Source organism: Catharus ustulatus, chromosome 6 (assembly GCF_009819885.2).
Source record: "Catharus ustulatus isolate bCatUst1 chromosome 6, bCatUst1.pri.v2, whole genome shotgun sequence".
NCBI classification, from domain to species: Eukaryota; Metazoa; Chordata; class Aves; order Passeriformes; family Turdidae; genus Catharus; species Catharus ustulatus.
The window spans coordinates 3,770,039-3,782,383 of NC_046226.1; the positions used below are offsets into that span (position 1 = coordinate 3,770,039).

The window sequence follows — 12,345 nt, forward strand, 5'->3', positions numbered from 1 at the left end:
TTCTCAGATGGAGTAAGGAAATCTGTTTTAGCCTGACCTAAGTCAGGCACTGAACCCCTGAAACACGGACTGAGAGGCTCCCCCACACATGCTAATCTTGCTATTGCATCATTATGAGCAATCACATCTCATTTTTCCTGCAATTTATTTACCAAATCTACTTTTAAAACACCTGCTGCTCTTTCTTCTGCTGTTTCTACTTGGTGGCTGCTTGAGAGCCTCACTCACCTGCCAGCTGGAGACTTTCCAGCCTGAAAGGTATCACCCACCCAGGTGATACCTGCTTGGTCCTAACCTTAGATCTGAGAGAGTTTTTCTCTTTTCCTGGGGTTTATTCCCCTTTAAAAACCTCTTTCAGTACTTTTGAAGCCCATTCCCTAAGCCCTGATTCACAAAAGCACTGAAGTACACTCAGAGTCCAGCACATCTGGAAGTACTTTGCTGAATTAGAGCATTATTAATCTTCCTGCATTTAAAATAACTTTTTATTGCATTTTAAAAATAAATGGGCATGTACTATTTCTTCATGTTTGGAATTTTTTTTTTTCAAACATTGATTTTTAATGCTTGCCTGGCTTGGCTGGATATTCCTCCATCCAGCCAAGCAGCTGCTTGTGCTAAACCTGGGAGCAAAATCCCTCTTTCTCTATTGCAGCCTAGAAGGAGCTCCAAGTTATCTGTGACTCCCACTTTTAGTTTTTTTGGTTGGAAAACAACCAAACCTCCCTTCACCACCCTAAAAAGCCACCCTGAGATATCCCAAATCCGAAAAGGAAAGATATTTTGAGCTGAAAAGTAGCAGAGTGCAGCTGTGGGTTTATTTCTCAATTATTTCAATGGGTTTGGAGGGAAATTCCAACCAAGAGTTGCTCGTACCAGTTGCAAAAGGGATTTTTTGGAGCTGGGGGGAAATAGAGGGGTTGGGATTTGGGGCTGGGATCTGTGGGGATAGGGAGCTGTGCAATATGTGGCAGAGCTGCTGCCTCCTCCTGCCTCTGCTTCATTAGCCAAAACGTAGAAATTTTAAATATTAAACAATTCTAAGCAGGTTTCCAGTGCTGGCAGCTATTGATCCTTGGGAACTGAAATGAGAAAACCTAAAATTTGGCAAGAAAAGACTCAGCAGCCCTCAGAACACCTTGTGGGGCTGATCTTCCTTCAGCCTAAAACACCCTGGGGGGAAGAATGAAGGGATTGGATATGGACAAATGAAGCACATTTCCAAGGAAAAAAACAAAGAGTTTATGTCACAATCTCCCACCACAGGTACATGGCAGGTGTGCCCTCACCCAGCACAGCTCATCCACCTCCCATGAACACCACACATGTAAATATTCCCCTGTGAATCCCACTGGGATCATTTTCCCTTCACATTCATTTTTTCAGCAATGCCAAGATGATAATTTTCTGTATTTAATAACTTTTTTTTCAGCAGTGCAAACCAGTGCATTTTCTGTAGTCAAGGAGTGGGAGTCACTTCTGTGTTTAAGGACAGCAAATTCACTGGTTTGTGTGCCAGGAAAAAAACGTGCAGGTTTGGGAAAAGGGTGTGGAGCTGCCCAACTTCCCCCTGTTTTCCAAAAAGAGCAGTGTTAGAAAATGAGGAAGTGGAAAAGAGGGGCAAAATCAGATCTCCAAGGTCCTTCCTCATCCTTCCATCCCCAGGTGGGAGCAGTAAAAAGATTTTACATATAAGATGACAAATCTACAAATCAAATCTACAGCAAAATAAAGACACATATTTAGCCATGACCACCAGGACTTTTGGAGTGTGTTGCTTTTAGTACAAATAATGGTTTCAGTTTTCTGGTGCATAAAAGCAGCAGAATATTATCACAGTTCAAACATTTACCACTACAGTTAGGTAGAAGGATAGGTGGTTATTTAGGTACATCCATGCTATATACAGATAGATGGATACACACTTAAATATTTACACATTGCTATGTATGTGTATATACATATATAATATATCTATGTAGAGAAAGACTGACAATGAAGAAGAATACAAATACAGGAGAGAACTGTCAATGCTTTACAGTACATATTTCCTTCCTGAAAGGAGAAGGAAGGATTTGTTCAAGGGCACATTCATAGCAAGTGCTCAAGAAGGGATATTTCTGTCTAATTAAAGTTTTCAGGGTTTAAAAGGAAATTCAAGGGGGAAGTTTAAACTCTGAACAGAAATTTCCATGAACGCCCAACTTTAGCTCTCTCCAATTTCTGTTTCTCTTTGCTGGTTGCACTTATGGATGAAGGATGTTGATTTTTACTCTAAGTCCAGACACATCACTGACTTGTGGAAGCCCATCTGAGCTGAGCTGCTATGAGCATTTTTTGGAAGAGTCCTGGAGTTTGTTGGTGCCATGTGAAAGCCAGGCTGCTGCGAAGGTCTTGCTTTCAGGGGAGAAATGCAGAAATTAAAGAGGATGCTGCCAGGAGCTTTGTTTTCCACCGTGTTTTTGGGAATGTATTTGTTTCCTTTGACAGTGACTTACAGCCCGGCTTTCTTTTCTATTTTGTTAGAGCAATAAAGAAGATAAATCTGTAATAATTCAGCTCCCTGTCTTCAATAAAATCTTGTCTTCTTCACACGGCCCCCGGGAAAGATCTCCATTTTGCAACCCTTCGAGATTGGTTGTGTTTTTCCATTTCACCTCTTCACCAGAACGACAGAAAAATAACATTACTGGTAAAATTAATAGCTAAATACAATTTCTGTCAGAGGGAAAGCAGGAGATGCATCCTGAGCGTGACCGTGCCAGCCCCAGGGATGCTCCTCAGCAAAGGTGGATGCTCCCGTTGCTTTTGTCTTTGATAATGGGTTGCAAACCTCACATTCCAGCTAATGAGAATGTTTATCCTCAACATGGATTAACACCAAGCCGATTTTTGTTGGTTTGGGGCTTTAGTCGGGTGCAAAGGAGGAGAGAAGGGGATGGTGGTGGGGGAGAAAAAAAAAACGTTGGAAGTCACAGAATGGGTTGGGTTGGGAAGGACCTGAAAGAGCACAGAAGAACAAAGGGGGTGAGGGCATTTCTGTCCCCTCAGAAGGAGACAGGACAGAAGGGCCGCGCTGTGGCTCCATGGCTCCTGCTCCAGGGATGGGAGACAGGAGATGGGGCAGGGGAGCGCCTCAGGGGCAGGGGCTGAGGGTGGCCCCGCTGCTGGGACCCGGGGAAGCTGCAGGGGTGGGTGGAGGCCGAGCCCTTCCCTCTGGGGCAGGAGCTGGCCCGGAGCTCCCCACACACCTCACGGCGAGCTGGCTCGGAGCCCCCATCCCACACAGGAGGAGATACAGCCCCGCAGTGACCCAAACCAGAGACACCCCGTGGATCTGGACACGCTCCGGGGGCAGGAGGGCATCGGGAGCCCCACAGGCGATGTGGACCCCAGGCTGAGGTGACCCAGAGCCGCCGCTCGGGACCCCTCGGTGACCCCGGCCCCTCGACCCGCGCCTGCGCGGCCCCTTTAAGAGCGGCCGGGTCCCCTTTACTCTATGTTTACATAACACGGCCGGGCCGTACCACTGCTGCCCGTGCCGGGGGGGCGCGGCGCGCGGGAGGGGGCGGAGCGCACCCGCGCCCAGCCCCGCCCCGTCCGCCGACAGTTAATGAGCGCGGGGAGGGCGGGGCCACCCGCAGCCCCGCGGGGGGGGGGACGGCGCCGGTTCGCTCCTCCCGCCCCCCCCGTCGCGGAGGGTTGGTCCGTCCCCCCCGGTGGCTCCGCCCCCAGCACCCCCCGCGGTGTAGTGGCCGTTGCCGGTGGCCGGCGGCGCAGAGCGGAGCGGAGCCCGCTCGGGACGCGCCCCCCACGGCAGCGGCTGGGACGGGGGCGGCCGGAGCTACCACAGCGGCGGCCCCATGTTTTCCCCCAGTCAGGAGGAGCTGTGCGCGCTGAACAAGGAGCCCGTCAAGTACGGGGAGCTGGTGGTGCTGGGGTGAGCGCTGGGCAGGGGCTCCGGGGAGGGGGGAGAACGCGGCGGTCCCGGAGCGGCGGGGGCTGCCCCTTCCCAGCGCCCGCTCAGCGCCGGCCGCGGCTCCGCGCTGCGAGCGAGCGCTCGGAGCTGGAGGGGGGCGCGAGGGGGCGCGTGGCGCTTCCCGCCGGCCGAGTGCGCGGCCGCTGGAGGCGGGGGGGGGGTCCCGGTGTTCCAGGGATCCATGGGGGGGTCCCGAGGGGAGTAGGGAGGGATGGCTGGGGGGGTCCCGGTGGCTGGGAGCAGCGGGGAGGGACGGAGGAATGGAGGGGGAGAGTGGCGGAGCGCGCGGCGCGGCCGTTGCGGGGTCCCGGTGGCGGAGCGGAGCGGGCGGGGATGGAGCGCGGACCCGGTGGCGGAGCGGGCAGGGGAGAGGGATGGATGGAGATGGTCCCGGTGCCGGACGGAGCGGGGTCCGGCCGCTCTCGGACACGGAGATCGCGGCGGGGTTGGGGACGAAACTTCTTGCGGGGTTATGGCTCCCAAACCCCGCTGCGGGCCCCGTCCCTCGGCCGCGGGCTCCGGGAGATGACTTTGGAACCGAGGAGCGCGAGGAGGGTGAAGCACTTACACTCAGATTCGTGGTGGAAATGTTTATTTTCTCGGCTTGATATGGATCTTAAAGTAATCGGCTTGGCATTACGCTGTTGCCCTGCTGTTAAAGCTCGCAGCCGCTCTGCTGAGCGCCGCGGAAGCAGATGAGAGAGAAGCGTCTAAGCCGAGCCTTGCGGAGAGCCCTGGCGAACCTCGGGAGAGAGGCTTAATTTTGGTAGTTTAATACGTGCTAACGTGTGGTTAATGGAGTAATTTTTCAGTGCTGAACACAACGGAGAGGTTTGGAGGCAGCCGAGCAGCTCAGTCACAGCCTCGCTGCGTTACTCAGCCTCCCCCAGAAGCTGGTACAGATCTGCTGCAAGGTCGTAGAAAACCCCACTCTGGGTTCTTAGCGATTTTAATTTAATTTCGGCCCCTTCTCGACCCTTTCCTAAAGAGCCGTGTTCACCTTTGCAGAAGAAGTGTTTGCAAAAAGAGCAGCCCAGGTTGGATACTCCATCCAGCAGTGTTCACCTTTTTTCCTTAAGGGATGCTGAATGTTTCCTGTCACGAGACTGGGTCAAGATGCAGCTCGGAATAAAACACAGCTGCTGTCACCAGCGTGGCGTAGCTGGTACTTGAAATCCTCCAATTTAAGTCCCTCGATTCGTGAGAAATACCCATATCACACTAAATTTAATAAAGAAACGTTCTTACTGTTTCAGTTGTGGCAATGGAGGGTGAGCTCAGCTGTGCAACACTGTCTCTGGCAATAAAGTCATAGTATAATGCAGGATCTTTAATTAAATTAGAGTGCATAAATTGATGTTGTGCTGCAGAGGCTCTTTGTGCACAGCTGGGAAGCATTTTCCTTTCTGTTGCTTTACTATTTTTAGCAGCAGTTGAAAGTACAGAAGTATGAAATGTTTTGGCTCTGATCTTAACCGGGCAAAGTCTGGTGCGCTTTGCCTTTAATATGGGGACGCATTGATCTCGGCTTATCGGTTCTGCTGGGCTCTTGATCTTCACTGCGTGTGTTGAAACACGCCAATAAAATCTAAATAAAACGTGTATGGCTGCGTTTAGGTCCTGTTTAGAGTTTCAGCCGCTCTCTAAAACTACTGAGGTTGCATCTTGTAGGTGTGAGATGTCCTGAAAATACAGCCAGGGATAAGAAGTGTGTGCAGGGGAGCTGGGTCTCTCTGGTCACCGTGCCTGCACTCAAACAATGGGGCTGTCCCTGCTCACACAATGTGGTGTCAGGCTAGGTAGAGTGATGGAAACAGCCCAGGAGATCTCATGACTTCAGTAACTGTGTTTTTAATTTTTTGACCGAGGATTGTTGTTTCAAGAGCCCTTTGCTACTTCAGGAGTTGGTTGCTGCGTGTCCTATCAGAGGGGTCTTAAATGTTGTTTGTAGTGCCATAAATAATGCAAACATCCCTCTCTTTTCTTTGGTGACTCAACATTTGTGACTGGGAACTCTTGGAACAGCTTAAGCTGTTCAGTATGCTAAAAAAACCACTTAATACCTGTTTTGTATTAAAATCTTTGTAATCTGGAGTTTCATTTAAATAAGACAATGTAAATCTGCTCTCCTCCCTGTAGTGAAACTGAGACCTGGGGACCAGCAGAAGCGTAGAGTTGCAGCTCTTGTTACAACTGCCTGATTAAAATTGATAGCGCAGCCTCGCAGCTAGATTTAAAAAAAAAAAAGCTGTTTTGAGACACTGTGTGGGTTGTTTTTTTTTTTTAAAAAAAGCCTTGATTGTGATGTTGATGAATAACTTGTGTCTTGAACTGTGAGACTTTTAAATTAGGTGGTGAAAAGGATGATGAACAAAGGAATTGGCATACCTGGCAAACTGCTGAGCTCCTGTTTTTAAGATGACAAAACTTTCCCTTTATCTTTTGCTCTCACTCTGCCTTAGCAGAGTATTAAAGTGTGGTTGCTGTACCCTGACCTTTAAATCGAGGGGGAAGGCAGTTTTTTTGGCAGGAGGTGGCTCTGCCAGCAGGGCACGTTCTTATTGTCTCCAATAGTTGTGATTGCTCAGTCTGAGCCTTAATGTGAGCCCCAGTAAAGCCCGAGGCGTTTCGTGTCGGTCGAACACATCTCTAATAACCTTCCCTGTGCTGGCAGTGATGTGGCAGCGTGTGTTTGGTTAAGATTTTGCCGAGGTTTACATAATCAATGCTGTAGTGAATAGAAACAGTTTATGTAAATCGAGCCAGACAGGTCAAGATGGCTGGTAAAGAAGAGATCATCTGCTTTATTGTGAATCTGCTTGTGTACATCTGCTCGTAGCATCATCTGCTCACAAAAGGCTCTGGATTTCTTGGTGAAGCAGAAACATTCATATTCTAATTCTTTTTGAAGAAAAAAAGAAAGCAGCTTTGTTTGAAGTCCTGTCAAAGTAATGGCTCATTATATATTTCTTGGAACGTGGGGCTGGGGGGAGTTAAGGAGATGCTGAATGCAGTACCAAGTACCTGAATAGTGTCAGGCTGTTTGTTATTGCTTTTCTTTGACTTCTCTGCTGTCTTTGTAATGTTTTGAGGTTTGTGCGCTGGCCTCTTTGTCCCCTAACTTTGAATTGTGCCCTGCAGAGTTTATTTCAGCAGTGTCATCCAGCCAGTGACTCTGCTCAATGTGTGAAGGAGCTGAACCCTGGCTGCAGGGGGTGGCTGTCACTGGAGCCAGGTGACAGTGGCCTGGTGTCCTTCAATCCTTTGGGACTGCACCTTGGGGAGGGACAGCTGTGACCTCTCAGGAAAGGCACTTGATTAAAATGATGTAAATTGAACAGCCAAGAGACGCTGAGTAGTCACTGCAGTCAGTGGCTGAGTTCTGTAGCAGTGAAAGATTTGTACCTGACGTTGAATGCTTTGATGTATGGAAGTTTTGGATGGGATTTCTGGTGGTTGTGTGCATGTAAATGGAATATTCCTTATTAACCAGAGGCTTTCTTGGTGTTTGCTGCTCCTGAGGTACATCCTCAGCTGAGGAAGACTTTGTCATACTGACTTGCTGGATTTTGCAATATCTAATGCAATTTTTAAATTTAACCAGACAGAACTCTAAGGGCTTTCCTTCAGTGTTGTTACAGTAGCCACTTTGAAATTGCTGTCAACATTACATGTGTGAATTTTCCACTGCCTACCATTAAAATAAATGAATTGGTTAATTTGGAAGCTTCAGTGCTGAAAGAAGCTGCTGTGAGTTATGTGAGCATTGTTTAATTTGGATTGATGGACATCCTTGAATAAACAGGCTGTAGTTTTGCTTAAATTTAAGCTTTTGAGAAAGCACAATGAAAGGATAAGTCTTGGAGCTGCCTGGTCTAGCAGAAGATGTCCCTACCCATAGCAGGGGGTTGGAACTGAATGGTCTTTAAGGTCTCTCCCAACCCAAACCATTCTGGGGTTCTACAGAAATTCTCACTTGTGTTTACAATCATACATTTTGTGGTAGTTTTTTGGGAAGCTCTTCTCATTGATGGACTGCTTTATACTTGAAGCCACTTTAGATCTGAAACAGTCTTTTTGTGTTAATCTGAAGGGACATGCATTTTTAAATTATTTTTTTTTTCATACTGGCTTTTTCTGACTGGTTAAAGTTCCCACTACCTCCTTGCAGGGTAAATGAAGTTTCTGAAGTGTCTTCTGCTTATAAACACATTTCCCTTTTTTTAAAGTTGCCTGTCTGGCTTTTCATGTAACTCTAGTTCATCTCTTGCTGTGCAGTTCAGGAAGAAGCCAGTGCAGCTTTCCAGTGGTGTTGACAAATGGAAATGCTGTGTAGGATCTCTGCTTGTCCTTGAGTGCTGTTTGCTTCTGTGCATGGAGGAGGAGGGAGAGTCATCCTGGCTGTGGAATTAAGCTTAGTTTTCACACAGATGGATTTGCTGTCTGATACCAGACTGAGGCTTGGTGACTTTCTGCACTAGCTGGTGTAGATATATTGGTGAGACTGCTTAGATGACTTGAGTTCTGCTTTTAAGCCTTATTTCAAAATGTTCTTTAAGGTTTTATTTAAAGGAGTGACTATAGCACATAGTGGGAGCTACCAGTGTTCAAGGTCATGATTCTCTGAGAAGCACTGGCTCCAGCAGTCATGGCTGGAAGGCTGCTGTTCTGGAGAAACAGATTTTGTTGTTTTTTTTTTTTTCCTTTGATATTGACAGTGGCTTCTTGGAGACCTTTGTCTTGTGCTGGGTTCATGGTGGATCTTATGATGTGCATGTTGTGAATGTGTGATCAAGGTCAGTGCAGAACTTACAAGGAGATTAATCAAACACCAGAAGAATTGTCTGAATAGAACATTAACTATAGTGTAAGAAAACAGTGGAAAGAGCTATATCTGAGGAAAGGTCTGTGGAATTTTTTTGAGAGCTTGGTGTATGGCTGGATAGAACAAACGTTTTGCTTCATTTAAGCTAAGAAAGAAAACATACTTGAGTTGGTTTTCTGCAGCTCTCCTATTCCTTGGAGTACTTTTGACTTGCTCAGAGTGCAGATTTGTATCCAGCTGTAGGCTTTATTCACAACATCTCAGTACCAATGTAAAATCAGAGAGCAGAAACGTCAGACTCTGAAATCTATGTTTATTGAAGCAAATCACAGCATCAAACGTCTGCATGTTTAATGTTTGTTATTAAAAGGAAACTGAGTGCATTCTGGAAGTTAAACTAATCCCCTTGGTGTGTACAGGCAGGAGGTCACACATGTGGAAGTAAAGACTGTTTTTTTTTTTTTTCTTAAAATATGGAAAACAGTTTACTCTGAATAAACAAGTCTGGGAAATGCAGGACTTTGCCTTTGATGCACTTCTTGTGTACGACCAAGTAGCTGTTCCTCCTCTGTCCTGGCAGAATCAGGGATGAATAATTTTCCATTTTCAGCTGAAATTTGTAAATAGATAAATACTGTAACAGTCCACTTGGTTCTACTTTAAAATATGCATATAAAGCAAGGAATTACTTTCTAAGCTGTTAAAGTTTGTTTTTTGTGGCTGAAAGCAGTATCTTACTTCAGCTATTTCATGTTTCATTTTTAAAAGCAGGCTGTTCTTTGACTTTGATTACAAGGTTGCTTGAGAACAGATTTTTCCTAAGAAGTCAGGAACTTTTTATTATCCAGCTCAAACTGAAATTATGGCTGGTTTATACTTACAGAACTAATGCTGCTCTCCAACTCACTCAGTAGTTATAGAAGGTATAAACTTGTTACTTTACAAGATAACAACCTCATGCTTCTGTACCTTAATGAGAAGGTGTGTGAGTGTAGTACTGAGCCTGTGCTTGCTCTAGGTGGGGCTTGTTAGTGCAGGGTGCCAGCAAAGAAGTTTTACAACTGTTTGCAGAGTCCTGCAGAAGTGTTGTTTCCTGTTGGTATTGTCTGCACCTCCGTTGGTTCTCAGTTTGTCCTGAGCACTTGTGAATGGTGTGGCTGTGAAACCTTCCAAAAGTGACTCCCCTGGCATGGTAATTGCAGTGTTTGTTCAGTGCTTCTTGTGGTGTCATCTCAGTTGTGTCTGGTTATTCTGCACTGTCATACTTGTGGCTTATTTATCCTGTGGTCAGCAAGGCAAGTGAAGTAGAGGAGGATTTGGTCTAAGCTCCCAGCTTGAAGCAGGATCTCGAGCTGGTTTCCAGTGTACTTTGTGCTGTCAAATCCTTTTTTGCCTCTGCTGTTTGATACCCTAAATCTTAATTGTGTTGAGGATGCTTTTCCTTTATCAACAGAAATCCTTATGTTTATTCTTGCTCTGTCCCAAGGTCACCACTGAAAGCTTGCATGTGACTTGTCACGAGTTTAAACCTTGAGGGACAGGAATGAGGATGCTGGCATAGGGAGTGGAGACTTCTGAGGCAAAACTGCTCATTTGTTTGTTTTATAAAGACATCACTAAATGGTGCCCTTGCATTTTTCACTTCCCCTCCATAGACCAATATGTTGAGGGGCTCCTGCCTTTCCTTTAGAGGGCTTGTTTCCTTCTTGATATTCAAGTTCAGAATTTTATGCCTCTCTTATTTTTGCATCATATCTGATTTTAGGCATCTCCTGGTGTAGCTTTATGTGGGTTAGTCCTGGGTCTTGAGTTCATAGTGACATTTCCTGTATTTTGGGGGGACCAGTTCATGGCTTGTCTGACAAACTGTAAGTAACATCTGGGATTAGAGTGCTTTAATCCTATTACTTGCTAGCCTGGAATAGTCTTGGTGCTCATGTTAAGCAGAGAGTACAGTGGGGGTTCCCAAGCAGAGATTAGTGAGCTCTGAGGGCAGGGCAGGAGCAGGAGCAGTGCTGTCCCAGCTCCTCTGCAGCACCAGCTGTGCCCCCTCTGTGTGGCCTTGGATTGTGACCTCCTGTACAAATATTCTCTGCAGTGTTGATGACTGAATAACGATTTAACACAAAGATCAGGGGATGGACAGCAGGCAGCAAACTGTTTGTAGGGTTTTCTTAAAGTCTGAGTTTTTCTTAAAGTGGTGCTGGGGATTCAGCACTAAGAGTAACCTGTCTTTGGGTTTGCCTAGGAATAAACATCTCTCCTGCTTTTGCCACAACAGCACTTAAAAGATCTTAGGATTCAGGAGGACAATCCTGTTAGGAAGTCCCTGTACAGTGAAGCTTCAGCAGTTTTGGTCTTGGAAGACTTGTCACTGAGGCAGGAGGATGCAGCATTTTGTTGTGATGGGGTTATGAGTGATGTGTGAACAAGGTGACACTGGACCTGCCTTGTCTTCATCTAGACAATGCTTCTACAATTACTCGTTCTAATTAGTATAACCTCTGTTCCTAAAAATAGCAAGTATCAGCTGTTTTGCAATGAAGTTTCACTCAGTTCTTCATTTCCAGCCTTGGAAGTCCTCGTGTGAGGTCACTGGGCAGCACACACACAGCTGGGCAGAACAGCAGTTATTGGCTCATGGAGAAGAGAGACTAATTCAGCTAAAAGCTTTCCTCTGTTTCACAACAGAAATGTCATCTGGAGGGATCACATTATAAGCAGCAGTTGTGAAAATGGATACAGACAACGTCTAGAAAGCCAAAGAGTTTATTGTGCTAAAAGCAAAGTGGTTTGGAGATGAGCTCTATTTGATGAGGAATGATATGGAGGTGCTGATAGCTGAAGGACCTGTTTAGGCATCCTGCTTTCAACAGCAGTTTGTTCCTGCTGGAGGGAGGGAAACCAAGCAAGCTCTGTTTTGTGTTTCTGGAAATGATTTACTTCAGGTCATTTAACAGTATAATTTTCAGTATTGCACTCTGACCTCCCTGTAGATACACAACTCGTGTTTGGAGGAGGATGGAGAGGTGTGGGCTGTACCTAATCTGGGTAGCACAAGGCTTCCTGCTCTAGGGAATTGGTACAAAGGCCACTGAGTGTTTGTCAATAAAGACCTGATGTTCTTCTGTCACATTTATTGCTTATATTAACTATGATACAGCTACATTGCTGTGTAGCAGCTAATTGTATTTACCAGAGGTGCCAGCAGGCAGCTGCACAGTGCATCAAGTACTGTGTGAAATGTCTGTGCTGCCTCCCCAAAGGAGTGGGGCCAGGCAGGAAAAGTTATGAGACAGCTGGCACATAATAGGTTAAAAGGAGAAGGCCAAGAAGCATTGTGGTCATCTCCTTGAGTACTGTAATGGTAACTGACCCCTGTTGTTGCAAAATTTTATTTTATTTTCTTTACATTCACTTCTTAACTTTTTGACACACTTACTGAACTGTAATGATGTGTTTAGTGGGCTTTCAAATTACTCTCCACCCAGAAATGTGTGCTGCCTTTAATTTAGAATTCTGAATGAAACTGTTTGTTAGC

General features: G+C 46.3%; 1 protein-coding gene across 1 annotated transcript in view; it reads left to right on the forward strand.

Annotated features, from left to right (window-relative positions):
- Positions 1-3,780: 3,780 nt before the first annotated feature.
- The window catches only part of PELI2 (pellino E3 ubiquitin protein ligase family member 2), a 64,859-nt gene continuing 56,294 nt past the window's right edge, over positions 3,781-12,345 (forward strand). Inside the window, exon 1 of the mRNA XM_033063313.1 lies at positions 3,781-3,940. Within this exon, the coding sequence (XP_032919204.1) occupies positions 3,864-3,940 (77 nt within the window). The 5' untranslated portion in view covers positions 3,781-3,863. The remainder of the gene's footprint in view (positions 3,941-12,345) is intronic.